Source organism: Corylus avellana, chromosome 10 (genome assembly GCF_965113065.1).
Source record: "Corylus avellana chromosome 10, dhCorAvel1.hap1.2, whole genome shotgun sequence".
NCBI lineage: Eukaryota > Viridiplantae > Streptophyta > Magnoliopsida > Fagales > Betulaceae > Corylus > Corylus avellana.
In genome coordinates this window covers 19,591,860-19,606,324 of record NC_142499.1, presented here as the reverse complement: position 1 = coordinate 19,606,324, position 14,465 = coordinate 19,591,860, and the positions used below count along the sequence as shown (strand labels likewise).

General features: G+C 35.8%; 1 protein-coding gene and 1 pseudogene across 1 annotated transcript; one reads left to right on the top strand and one right to left on the bottom strand.

The window, feature by feature from the left end:
- Nucleotides 1-6,641: 6,641 nt before the first annotated feature.
- Nucleotides 6,642-8,510, top strand: PCS1 (Eukaryotic aspartyl protease family protein). Its single transcript, XM_059607576.2, has one exon. It carries the CDS (start codon nucleotides 6,924-6,926, stop codon nucleotides 8,256-8,258), a length of 1,335 nt encoding a protein of 444 aa, XP_059463559.2. The 5' UTR covers nucleotides 6,642-6,923; the 3' UTR covers nucleotides 8,259-8,510.
- Nucleotides 8,511-10,810: 2,300 nt separating this feature from the next.
- Nucleotides 10,811-13,072, bottom strand: LOC132162431 (serine/threonine-protein kinase SRK2A-like; annotated as a pseudogene).
- Between the last annotated feature and the right edge of the window lie 1,393 nt (nucleotides 13,073-14,465).

Below are 14,465 nucleotides of genomic sequence, written 5' to 3'. Positions count from 1 at the left end.
ACTATTGAAGCAATTCACTCACTTTGAAAAAACTCAAAAGATCGGTTCTTTACCCTAACACAAGTAAGAAAGAACAATAATATCAAAACAGAATTTAAATCACATCAAACCACAATACATAGTTTTTTGTTACGAAGTGAAAAATCCCTTTAAAACACATCAAAGGTGTAAAATTTACTATGAGGTAGTCAAACTCGAGAAATCATTATATGAAAAATCCAGATTACAAGATAAAAAGAAACTTATAACCCTTTGCGATAACTTATTTCTTGTAAGAAAACTAGTCACCTACTAGCCTCCGAGCCCTCAAATCTTCCTATAGTTCATCTCCTTACCTAAACAAAATAGCCATGTAAGCAATTTTAGACTGAAGGAGTGAAATTTTAGGCTGGGACTTGAATTTGTAGGTAGTAATATTCATTTCCCTTTTTGTTGATGTATATCTGCTATTGTTGTAAGTCGATCTGTTGTATGGTTATAGTTGCTGTAATCAATTTGATTTAATTATCATACTTAGTTATCTCAATTCTCCTATAAATCGGAGTCTTTGTATTGTAGTAGAGAGCTCCTACTATCAGGTACATCCTTAAAACACCCATTTTGCAGCCTCCGATCAAAATTTGACCTCACTTAAAAACACCAAAATACAACAAGAGTAAAACATCTGATTACATCCCCTTCTAACCCACCAACCAGTAATCACCCCATTCCTCAAGCCACGCTGGAATCCGCCTGAGAGAGAAAGCCATCGCCAAAATCCATGGTCAGGCCGTGACCCACGAAATCCGCTGTGGGTCACAGCTTGACCCACACTAGGTTGCGGCTAGACCCAGCCGTGACCCAATGGCTGGGTCAGGGGATCTAGCATGGGTTTCTAGCTGTGACTTTGGATCATGGTCAGACACACGATAGGGTTAGGCCGCGACCCAGCCGGCCAGACCGTGCCGTGGGTCAAGCCATGACCCACAGCGGATTCCAGTGGATATATTCGAATAGTAAGAAGCTTTCGGTTAATTCTTCAACGTGCAGGTGGATATATTTTAGTTCATTAGGCCAGGATATTATGTAGATTTCGATTTTCAGTTTACTGGTTTAGTTCATTAGGCAAGTGGTGATTTGGATATACATGAGTTCGGAGGGCTGCTAATTTCATCCCTTTATCATTGCTTATAGTTAATTCTTTCTTGTTTAAATCTGCAATTGCAGCTTAAGGCCATGTACCTGGGCACTGGGCAGTGTCCAGCGTTGGTCTCTGTATGTGGGGCTGGTAGGGGTGGCAAAACGGGTCGGCGGGTCAATCCGTTTACAACCCGTAAATGACCCGTTTAGGGTAAACCCAAGTACAACCCATTTAGCTAACGAGTCGGTCCCACCAAACTTGAACACGACACGACAATTTCACGGATCATCCAACACGACCCGCTTAACTCGTTTAACTTAAAAAGTGATTTTTTATTTATTTTTAAATGAAACTGATGAGTCGGGTCATAAATGGGTCAATTCCATTAAGGGTAAACCAAAAAAATAAATAATAAAATTAAGGGTAAATATATCTAAAGCCCTTGGGTCAACACGCCAAAATTTTTATCTCCCTAAGTTTTTTTTTTTCGACAATTTACTTCCTGAGTCAATCGAAATGCCAGGAAAATTCCTACTGTCAAATTTTTTTAACTGCCGTTAGATTGGTTGAAACGCATCGTTTTGCCACATCAGCATAATAATTTTTTATTAATTTAATTAAAAAATTAAATAAAAATTAAAAAAATAAATAAAAAAATAGATGGGATGGCTTCCGGCCACCCCTAAACCCTAGGGGTGTCTCGCGGCCACCCCTTGGGTGGTTAGGAGTGGCCTCCTAAACCCAAGGACGGGGGTGGCCGGAAGCCACCCCAGGGGTGGTTTGACTAATCTTTAATTTTAATCTTCCGGCCACTCCTTCTATTTTTTTTTTTAATTTTAATTTAATTTTTTAAATTAAATCAATAAAAAAAATTATTATGCTGAGGTGGCAAAACGGTGCGTTTCAACTAATTTAATTGCAGTTAAAAAAATTTGACAGTAAGGATTTTCTTGGCATTTTGATTGACCAAGGGAGTAAATTGCCCAAAAAAAGAAAAAATTAGGGAGATAAAAATTTTGGCGTGTTAATCTAAGGACTTTAGATATATTTATCTTAAAATTAAACTTGTCTGACGAGTCAACCCGTTTATGACCTAAGCCCATTAAGGGTAAACCCAAACCTGATAATTTTGTGTCGTGTTCATGTCGGATTTGCAGGTTGTGTCAAATACATTGTTTAATTTTATGAAATTTAGTATTAAAATGTTATCTATCAAAACTAAGTAGAATAATGTTATCACAATTGGAGGATGCAGCATCTGAATTGAATATTTATTAACATTGAAAAATGTTAATGAAGACAAAAATTGACCATTTCATCTACCTACCTGCATCCACTTTCTCACCTTCAACCCCACATAGATAGCGTTGGTTCTGTGACAAGATTTGAGTGCTTCCTTATCTTGAAGTAATTGTGGTTCGTTCCTGATCTATTCTATTTTCCAATAGAAGATGTGTTGAACCCTGTGTTATTTCCTCTTTTTAAGTGCTACTGTTGCTGTGCTAACCACACCCATTCCCTATCTCTATCCGCTGAAAAGTTTCCTATCGAAGGGTCGGTAAAGAAATGTATTACAAGAAGATCGAGAACTTGGAGGCAATCATGTTGCTTATTGTTGTAAAGAGTCTAGGATTTACATCAGATTGTAAGTTTCATTGTGTCTGTATTCTAGATCTTCTTTGCTAATGAATTCTCAGAGTGGTTTTTTCATCAAATAGACAAGAGGAATGGCTTATTGCTACGACTGTTGGGTGTTGGGTGTGGTATCCACGATAGAGGTTAACAAAAGATGGGTGATATTTACCATGGCAGTCACACAATTATATAAGTTGTCATAAGAAGGAGATTTATGAGGATGATCAAAATCATAGCCAAAGAAGGTCACTATTGAATATTTAACACAGGAAAATCTTAATCAAGACATGTTCATGTGTCCCCTAATGGACCACATTATCCACCTTCTTGCCCATAAGGGTTCTCACGTCTTAAAACAGAGTCCCATTTGTGCTAAAATTCTATCCTTTCTTCAAGTATTGGATAGCAGCTCACACTTAATTCACTGAATCCTGAGAAGCCATGGGCATGGAGAAAGAACAAAAGGCAAAGGGAGATAGACTACTGTTGTCCTTTGGTTCCTCCAAGGGTTTCACTTTTCTTTTTCTTTTTTTTTTCTTTTTTTTTTTCTTAAAAAAGGATTTAATTTTTTATTTCCTATCGAGCCGAGCTCGAGCGACATTTTTAGGCTCGAGCTCGAGCCTGTCTCCAAAATAAACGAGTCAAGCCTGGATAAATCAATTGCTCGCCCAAACTCGACTCGTTTACGCTCCCAATTGAAGAGAATGGGAAATCAAAGAGTGATGGGCCACATCGATTGGTTTATGGACCCAACCACACGAACCATTGTCCATAAAAGAGTGTAGCATAACATGTGCATGCACCTGAGTGATTTATCTTTAACATTCAACACTAACTGCCACGTGAACTGAGAAACACCTTACATGTCATCAAGCTCTAATTAGAAATTTAATTTGTTTTATGTTTTGATAAAACTGAGAAACAAACGTGAGAGGTGAGGATGATGGATAAGGGAATTTTAGTTTCTTAAATTTAAGATTTATGTTATTTATTTTTTATTCAATAGTTATTGTTCTGCCACGTGTTTCACTACTAATAAAATAATAAAATAATAAATATTTATTATTTCATTAGTAGTGAGACACGTAGCAGAATAATAGTCATTCAATGAAAAATGAACGACCTAAATCTAAAATTTCAAAACTGAAATTCTTCTAAAAATTTCGATGAATCGTGATCCGAGAAAGATAGATTGAGAATTAATAATTGTTGTTGAAAGGGGCCTTTCGCCACCCTAATAAGAAAGCAGCTTTAATTTTGTGCATCTGTTTGTGCAGCATGGGACACATGATTTAGTGGATCCAGTGTACGTGCCATTTCTGTCTTTTTTGCTGGGACATGCTCTGTCGATCTCTCTCTCCTTTGCGGACGAGAGAGCTTTTTCTTCTCTTTACGAGGCTTTTTCTTTCTCTCCCGGGATTTTTTTTTCGGCTTTGTAATAAATATGATTTAATATGTATTTGAAACACGAGTAATCTTATAAGTCTTTTTAGAGTTTTCTTAGAGTCATCTTAAATGTGATGTGGTTTTTAAAATTATCAATAGATGAAAAATTAGTAAATCACATCTTAAATTCAACGGTAATTTTAAAAGTCACATCACATTTGGGATGACTTTATGAGAACTCTAAGAAGACTTATAGCATTACATACTATGTACCAGCGTGCCTCTAAATACCCAACTGGTAAGAAAAGATCAAAGAACCCTAAAATATGTGCATACTAGCCTACTAGAGAGCTCAAATACTAACGGGTCTATAAGATAAATTTGGACTTTCATAGTTTAATCAGCACACTAATCAACCAAAAGAATCGAGGAATTACTGGAGGACGATACTACATACCGACTGATCTCTAAGTCCAATAGCCGAAAAGAACCTTATATTTCCTCAACAAAAAGCCAGCCGGAAGCGCTGAAGCCCTAGGCACCAACTAATATATAGAGGGGGAGGCTCCTCCATCAACCAAGCAATTAACTTGGTCTATTTTATTTAGCTTACTATTTGAGTAAGAATTTTTATTAATTTGGGCATCGGAGTGCTTTCGGTCTTTGAACCGACAGGTCTTTTGACAATCGGCCTCGTATTTTTTAGAGGATCTCCTTCTTAGAATGCGACTTGAAGTCACTTAAAATCCTTGCACCAATACCATTAAAGCAGAGGTCGATCATAACTTAAAACCTTAAGTCCAAAGTTTATCATTCATATTAATTAAATATTTAACGCATTTGAATCTCTTTTATTAATGAAGAATTTAAAATTAAAATATTTATCAAAAATTTAATTTTTTTATCTGCTTAAACTTTTGGCGAATTTGGTCATTGAGTAAGTCCCTTAACCAATATTGTCATCCTCCCTACTGCATTGCTCAAGTTTCACCAGCTTGTCACCTAGGCTTGATCTCCTGCATGCAGTTAAGCTGAAGAAACCATTCGCCTCGCTTTCACTAGAAAACACTGCAATCCTTTTCTTAGATTGTAAGCCAAGAATTTTTTTTGATCGGGCTTTGATCCATTTCTAACCTTTTTGGCACTGTACGGGGGTTAGCTTGCCGTAAATAGTTGTAGTGTAGGAGACTCAGCTTTTGTTGCTTTTAACTTTTCTATGTATTTTCGTGAAGCTTCTTTGTACTCCTTCATTCCTTGTTATTAAAATATAGTATACTGTAATTTAATCAATGGTCAAGATTGAATCTTCTAAAAATTTTCTTTATTTTCTCTCTTATTAAAAGCTTATAAAATTAAGTCAACTTTGAGATTCAATTTTTATCATTAATTAAATTACAGCATGCATGATGTTATTAAAATAGCAGCATCTAATCCCCAAGGGATAGCTCAATCAGCTGGAGACCACGCCTCGTGAAGTGATGGTCACTAGTTCGAATCCCCACTCCCCCTCTTGTGTGGACATGTCAAAAATAAAATAAAAAATAGCAGCATCTAAGCCAGATCCCTCCATTTATGAACCAAAGGATCCCTCCATTTAATAACAGCATATATGCTGTAGTTTAATCAACGGTCAAGATTGAATCTTAAAGTTGATTTACTTTTAGAAGCTTTTAATAGGAGAGAGAAAATGAAGAGAGATTTTGAGAAATTCAATCTTAACCGTTGATTAAACTACAACATACATGCTGTTATTTTAATAACTACATTTAAGCCGAATCTGATCGAAATTGCCCACAAAATTAAAGTACTCAAGCAAATTAACAACAAGCCTCCTTAAAAGAGAGCAATCTTAAAACTCTTAATAAATATTCTCCGAATCAACAACGCCTTTCCCCATGGAGAAGTTTTGATGAGCATTGAAAGACTTAGAATTGGAATATTTTGAAAGAAAAAAAATACATGTGCTCTACATTAACTTAACTCATGGGATATCCAAACAAGTAGCAGAAGTTGTTCATGAAGCCATGCTTTTAGCACGAGGGTGCCATATCATCCCATCATTTCTCATTTATTCCCAAAATAATTAAGCACACCTACCTCTGTAATAAAAAAATGATTACCCAAATTAAATGGTAAACTTGATGAGGAAAATATTATAAACCCAATATATATATATATATATATATATATATATATATATATATAATCAGGTATAGCCGCCTCCCCTTAAGAAGGACCACCGTCTAAAAAGTCAAAAATGAAATAGGCTTTACAACTCTCCGGCCAATTAAGCTTTCTATTAGATATTTAATGCAATATATGTTTCCATATATATATATATATATATATATATATATGTTTGTTGTACAGAAAGAAAGCTTCTGGAAGTGCGAGAAGCATGCTGTACGTCAAAGCTTAAAAACGCGTAAGATCTACCACACGTATGTATTTATACCAAACAAAACAAACAACATTGTCTATTGTCTGGTCCGGTATGGTATATGCCTATATGGACATCCCAACGACACCGTTTAATTCTCCTCGTAGATCTGACTCTCTGAAAAAGATCTTTTTGATCCAGAGAGTTTCTCAGTTATACCTTGAGAAAATCACAACCCACTACACACATTCCCATCACATTCTTGTTTAACCAACCTGAAATCTCACCTGAGCTTCATTCACTTGCACCGTAGTAAGATATATAGATATATATAGTTGTCTCTCTGTTTCATATACATTCAATTCACCTAACTGTTTTATCTGTAATTTAGTCAAAACCAACATGAAAACCTACATTCACTGCAAATCCTTCCCAAACCCATTTCTAAAGACTCTTTCTTTACTTGTTTTTTACACTGCCTTTTGCTCCATTGGCATTGAGCTCTCCTTCTCTCAAGCACCGATGCTTGTTTTGCCCCTCAAAACCCAGGTGGTTCCATCTGGGTCCGTCCCAAGATCAGCAAACAAGCTTCCCTTTCACCACAACGTGAGCCTCACGGTCTCTCTCACGGTGGGCACGCCTCCTCAGAACGTGACCATGGTCATCGACACAGGAAGCGAGCTCTCCTGGCTCCACTGCAACAAAACCCCAAACTTTCCGACCACATTCGACCCGGCCCGATCCTCCTCCTACTCGCCCTTCCCGTGCTCCTCGCCCACCTGCACGAACCGGACCCGGGACTTCACGATACCCGCTTCGTGTGACTCCAACCAGCTCTGCCACGCCACGCTCTGCTACGCTGACGCGTCTACCTCCGAAGGAAACCTCGCGTCCGATACGTTCTATATCGGAAGCTCCGAGATCCCGGACATGGTTTTCGGGTGCATGGTTTCGAGTTTCAGCTCCAACTCCGATGAAGACTCCAAGAACACGGGGTTAATGGGTATGAACCGTGGGTCCCTCTCTTTCGTTTCTCAAATGCAGTTTCCGAAATTCTCGTATTGCATTTCGGGTTACGATTTCTCGGGCCTGTTGTTGTTCGGCGACGCCAACTTCTCGTGGCTTGCACCGTTGAATTACACGCCATTGATCCAAATCTCCACGCCGTTGCCTTACTTTGATCGGGTCGCTTACACGGTTCAGCTTGAAGGGATTAGAGTATCGGATAAGTTGCTACCTCTACCGAAATCAGCGTTTGTACCGGACCATACCGGGGCGGGTCAGACCATGGTGGACTCGGGGACCCAGTTCACGTTCTTGCTGGGTCCGGTTTACACCGCGTTGAGGAGCGAGTTCTTGAATCGGACATCTGGGGTTTTGAGGGTTTTGGATGATCCGAATTTCGTGTTCCAAGGAGCAATGGACTTGTGCTACCTGGTCCCACTGAGTCAACCGAAACTGCCACGATTACCAACGGTGACTTTGGTGTTTCAGGGGGCCGAAATGACGGTATCGGGCGATTCAGTCTTGTACCGGGCACCGGGTCAAGTTAGAGGAAACGATTCGCTGTATTGCTTCACATTTGGAAACTCTGATCTGCTGGGCGTCGAGGCGTTCGTTATTGGCCATCATCATCAGCAGGACGTGTGGATGGAGTTTGATCTCCAAAAATCCAGGATCGGTTTGGCTCAAGTACGGTGTGATTTGGCCGGTCAGAGATTTAGTTTGGGACGGTAGGTCCCACGGATTATTGCTAGACTTTTTTTTCAACGGACGGATCTGAAGTGTAGGTAGATTATTATGTAGTCCTTGGGCCATGCTAATGTGGTGGTCATAAGGAATAGTACCGTCCGATCGATTGTCCACCCACTTTGTATGAGGTGTAATCATATAACTGGTGAGCCATTTGATAGGACGGAAATTAATAATTGTTATTTGTTGAGAAAGAATAGTTGTTATTTGGTAGGTGATTTTTCCCCCCGCTTTGTACATGGAATTTTTGAGCATTTATGAATTTTTTAGATGTCATAAACATATTTTCAGTTTTCTACATTGCAAAGTTAGGTGTTCTAATAGTTTTAAATAGTATTAAGTGATAACTCAATCGATTGTGAACTATGTCTTATGAAACAGACATCAATAGTTCGAATTTTTTCTCTCGCTCTTGAGTAAACATGTTAAAAAAAAAAAGTTTTAAATAAATATTATTTTTTTAAAAATAAAATAAATCTGACCCTTAATTTTTTATTTGATTTTTAAAAAATAATATTTATCTAAAAAAAATACTAAAAAAAAACCACCTAACATTTCTATAAAAAAAAATAATAATAATAAAACATGAAATGAATTTTCACTTCCCGAGGCGGTAGTAATGATCCAAACTAACCATTTATGTCACAATGTGCAATATATTGTAATATGGTTAGACATGACTAAGATGGTGCAATGAATTTCAACGTGAAGTTGTTGGGAATTTAAAGAGGGAGGACAATTGGGCTTCCCAGTCCCTTTTGTGCAATGTAATGGTCCTTGGGCTAAGACCAATTAGTATGTGCTCAGGCAAAATTAGGGTTGGCAAAATGATCGGATTAAACTCCTTCCCCCACCCTACCCATCCAACCCAGTCCCTTGTGTCAGTCCCTTGTGTGGAATGGTCCATGGGCTAAGTACGTGCTTAGGCCAAGCAAAATTATTAAATTAGGGTCGACAAAATTGCCGATACGTGAAATATTTAATTGAAAATGAGATGTAAATGATGGAATCAAGATTTGAACTCATGACCATTAACTCTAAAGCCTCTAATATTATGTTAAATTATCACTTGTGTAAAAAACTTAAGCTAACAGAAAGAAGTAAATTTAATTATTTAATTGATATTTTAATAGCTAGACCACCCCCACACTTGTAGGAAGGGTTTCGGCCACTCTTAAAGGAGACCTTTTGTCTAGCCACACCCTCTTAGGTACATAATTTTTAAAGATGACTCAGCTAGTCTCTTACTGAGAGATGGTCTGACCATCCTATATATGAAAACTTTATGAAAGTGTGATCGACCCACCCTCAAAAAGTTCCCTAAGAGAGTGGCTCGCCCAAATTAGGAAGTGATCGACCTATCCTCAGGACATACAAGCCTTAAAAAAAAAAAGAAAGAAAGAAATCTTGACAGAAAAAGATCGTCCTACAGGGACAACAATAGCCGGAAGTAGAGCTAGGGAGAGGTAGATATATACAAGAAGAACCATAGTTGGTGCAACTACAAGTCTAGACTAGTATATGTTAATGTATGCTTCACGTCTTCATGAGATATATGACCGGCCGGCCGGGACCCCGTACCCTACAATTTTACCAAACATTGACTTCGAATCATGCTTTTTATACATATAGGCCAAAGGTAACTTTAATTATTAGGTGGTATTCACATGTGTTTTTTAATGATTGATACAACACATTAATGACCATCCATCCCTTAATGCTTGCTTAGAAACTCCTTAAACAACATATTAATTAACCAATTGTTCCCCCCGCTAACACTTTAATTTGCCTGTGTCCATGAAAGTGCCAAAAAAAAAAAAAAAAAGTTTTACTGATAACTGATTGATGCTGGACAATATATAGAACAACCGCTAGCTAGATTCTTACAAGTATATTGGTACACAACACACCCATATATATATTCTATTCTTTTTTTTTTTTTTTAATTATATTTGTACACTATTTTTTTCAATGGGAATGTACTTTAATACTCTCATCGCGCGGCACTATATATATATATATATATATATATAGTTGTTAATTGTGCTAAGTTGTATTATTGTAATCGAACACAGTACTATTATCATGATCATCCATAGTTTTTGTAATACTATTGGAGATGGCACGTGGACTGCACGTGCTTGGTTCTCTGTGTTATGGATCCAGTGTTACTTAATATTAAAAATTCAAATTCAAAACCATGTATAAAAAGTGTTTGTAACAATTAATATCTAGATTCATGCACAAGTAAATACACAATTTTTTTTTTTTTTTTCACAACTGAATGGATAGCATAACATTAAAGAAGTATTACAAAAGTGAGTAAATATAAGATTCAAGAAAAGATAGAAGTTAATTCAAATGGCACACACATATTGTACCACAAAAGGGAGCATATATGTTATTGTTTTTTACTTACTAATACTGGAAGACAAATTACATCACATAAAAGAATAAAAATGTATTTGCTTGTCTTCCTTATGTGCCATTGGTTGATACCAACAATAGTTTTAAAAAACATCACTTTGATCCAAAATTCTTAACAAAGATTATTAACCTGGCCGTGTACATACCTTTAGAGGATTTGCAACAAAAATGTGAGAAAGGAGATGTTTACAATATTGAGATATGTGAACGTAATCTTGAATCTTGTATTGCATAGCCTTTATTTGCTGCATAAGAAATGGCAAAGGTATTAAATTGTTAAAATAAGAAACCTAATAATTTCAGGGATGGCCAAAATGGAGGTAAATTACATTTGATGGTTTTCCTAAAATTCTTCGGATCCTATGGATCTTCAAATGGGTATGCTCCCACCAGCATAACATAAAGAGTCAGTACCTCCACATGACCACACATCCACCAACTGAACAAACACAAAGCAAACTTAAATGGTAACCTGCAAAGCAAATGACATTCATATTGTACAAAAAAGAAACAGGTGAAACAAGAGAGTGAAACATAGTTTGACATTTTTCTTATTCTTCCCAAGCCGGAGAAGTGTTCAATTGCTTGCCTTCTGAAGTGTCTCATACATGAATGGGCTTTGTAGTCACTGAAGCAAATATTCTACCACAAAAGGATAGTTTTTATTCATAATATAATGATTAATTTGGGTATTTTCCTTTATAAAAATTAAAATATGCTTTTGCTATATCGACTTCAGGGGCAGAACATAACAAAGGATCACATATGACACCAATAAAACAAATACTACAAGTACAAAACAATAACATGGAGGGGGGGATGGGGTTCTTTTAGATTTCAACTCATCTAGTAAAAGATTAAATCCCAGTACTTGAAACACCACTTCAACTCATCACAACCAATTGACATACAATCTCCGATGTCTTTAAGAATAATTACAAAACACAAATGGTTTAGTTACAAAGTAAATCCAAATCGGACTTAGTACTGGCAGAGAAATGAACCATATAAAGAAAGTAATATACACTGCAAAGGTTTAACAACATAACTAATCCAAATTATCTTCCCATCATACTCTCTTCGAGAAAGAACCTCGGGAGCAATATATGCTGGAGTTCAAACAGTTGATTTGGGTCTTGAATGCAACAGAGAGGATTACACAAATAAAGCTAATCAGAGGATAAAAATTCAGATATACATCGGAGAAAAATTTCCCACACTAAGCTTAATCTGTCATTAAACCTTTGAATAACCAAAATCACATATTTTGAGACGTGGAGCAAGGCCTCCATCTAGCAAGGTATTCTCCAGCTTCAAATCTTTGTGACATATTTGCTTCAGACAAGGAATTAAAGGGAAAAGTCAAACTCATGTAGAGAAAGAAGGCAAACTACGTATCAGGACATCTATATACAAAATATATTCCTAGAATTGAAAAAATAAAAAAAATAATAATAAAAAAAACAGATCTTTTGATATCTTTTATCATAGAATGACAGTAGCACACTCACGAGATAAGCTGCAGGAAAAAATATATGGCCTGAAAAGTAGCAAATAAAAATACATGAACAAAATTTATAATATTTTATACTTTGTTTGGCTGCTTAGAAATGCAAGGGGAAAAAAGCATATGCAATTCAGATCTTTGTATTCATTTCTCTTATATTGCTAAATTTATTTTCATAAATAAAATCATCCTTTTAAATCACACATACTGTGAGATCCAAAAAAAAAAAGGAAGGAGAAATTTTATTAAGGACCCTCAAACTTTCACCCGTTTTGAAATACCCTTCTGAACTTCAAAATCTCTTAATTTAGTATCCTAAACTTTCAATTGCTTTCAATTTGGACCCTCCGTCAGATTTTAAACGTCACATGACGTTTATATCCTTGACTTTTGTATAAAATTTCAACTTTTAAAACGTTTTTTATTTAAAACAAAAAAACAAAAAAACAAAAATCAGGGATATTTTGGTCTTTTTTAAAATTTTTAACGGCTAAAATTAACGGAAGGGTCCAAATTGAGAGCAATTGAAAGTTCAGTGAACTAAATTGAGAGATTTTCAAGTTTAGGAGGGGGTATTTCAAAACGAATGGAAGTTTTGAAGTTTCAAAAAAAAAAAAAAAAACTCTTCAAGTCTTTTCCAAAATATTTTCAGCAAACAGAAATGGAAGTATAAATCTCATGATTAAGGAACCAGAAATTTGTGAAAGTGGAGCTCACTACAGGTCAAGAACAACAAACAAACCTCATCTTCAATAAACCTTCCGGCAGCACAAATTCTCTCAAATAGCTCTCCACCCGTCTCGTACTCCATGACGATTGGGATTAAATAGAAAAGAAACAAAGGTTGAGATTTAACCAAGAACATTTCCAACCAAACTGTGTCCGTTTTAGGCGTTGTAGTTAAAACGGTTTTAGTTTGCAAACAATTTTCTAATATCAGTATTCAGTGAGATAAGGTTAGATGCTTACCTGAGAAAACAACAATGACCAGCGGCACAACAACAAGGAGCAGCCCACGAAAAGAGAAACCAAGTTGTCTCGTTTCTCTTAAGACCGAATGCACAATATTTTTGGGAGCAAAATCTAGCCAATTGGGTGATAGGGTAGGTATCCTGCATTTGGATTTTTGGTCAATTTTTTATTTATTTATTTTTTTTTTCTTTCTACTCTTTCTCTGTAGCAACAGAGGAGGTTGACAAGAAATCAAAAAAAAAAAAAAAAAAATTGCTCCGCCTTTTCTCCTCCATTTCTTCTCTGAATCCAAATCGGTTTAGGTAGATTTTTTTTTTTTTACTCATTTCTCCACCATTCCTTCTCTAAATACAAAATCAGTTTAGGTAGATTTTGTTTTTGACTTTTGTACACTACTTTGTAGCAACTGGTAAAAAAAAAAAAAAAAGATTTTCTTTCTTGCGCATTTCTTCTGAATCTCGCCCATTCCTTCTGAAGCTTCCTTCATAAAAAGGCCAAAAAATCTCTATCACAAAGTTTGACTATTTACATACTTAGAGGGCAAAATGACAATTTAAATATAAAAGACAAAAATGTCCAGACAACTTTTTAAATTCATTAAATTTAGGAATGACAAATTAATAGTTTTACAATCTAAATAAATGTCAAAAGACAAAAATAATCTCATCTAACTAAATCATGATAAACAAAAAGTAAGGACAAAATAATAAATTTAAAGTGCAAAAGAAAAATCATTGTTTGGCTTGCATTCCCACTTTATATATATATATATATATATATATATATATATATATATATATATATATATATATATATTTATATATTTTAAGTAAAGATATATAAATGATATTTCAAGAGGATCACTAATTATATTTTTACCTATAAATAATTATGTCATTTCAATACTATGAACAGGACTACGTACCCGAATAGAAACATGCAAGAAGTCAAGAAGCTTTTGCATGTAATTTTCTTTGATAACACTCAAAAATTATCTATCTCTTTAATTAGTAGGTGTACCTTGTTATTTTGCATGATATGGAAGTTTGGTCGTGAAAATGTCTACTACTTGTTTGGACATGCATCGATGATTCATGAGCAAGGAAAGGCCTGCAAGGAAAAGAACATCGTATTTGTAATTGGTCATGAATCGTCGTTGATTTTAATCTCTTTGACAACACTCCAAAATTGTTCTCCAACAAATTCACCTTCTTTTAGCATATATATAAATCTGTCTCCCTTCCCTCTATATACACCATCTCGCTTCGCCTACTCCAAAGAGAGAA

Coding starts and splice junctions, on each gene's coding strand:
- PCS1 (XM_059607576.2), top strand. CDS start 6,924: ATGAAAACCTACATTCACTGCAAATCCTTCCCAAACCCATTTCTAAAG.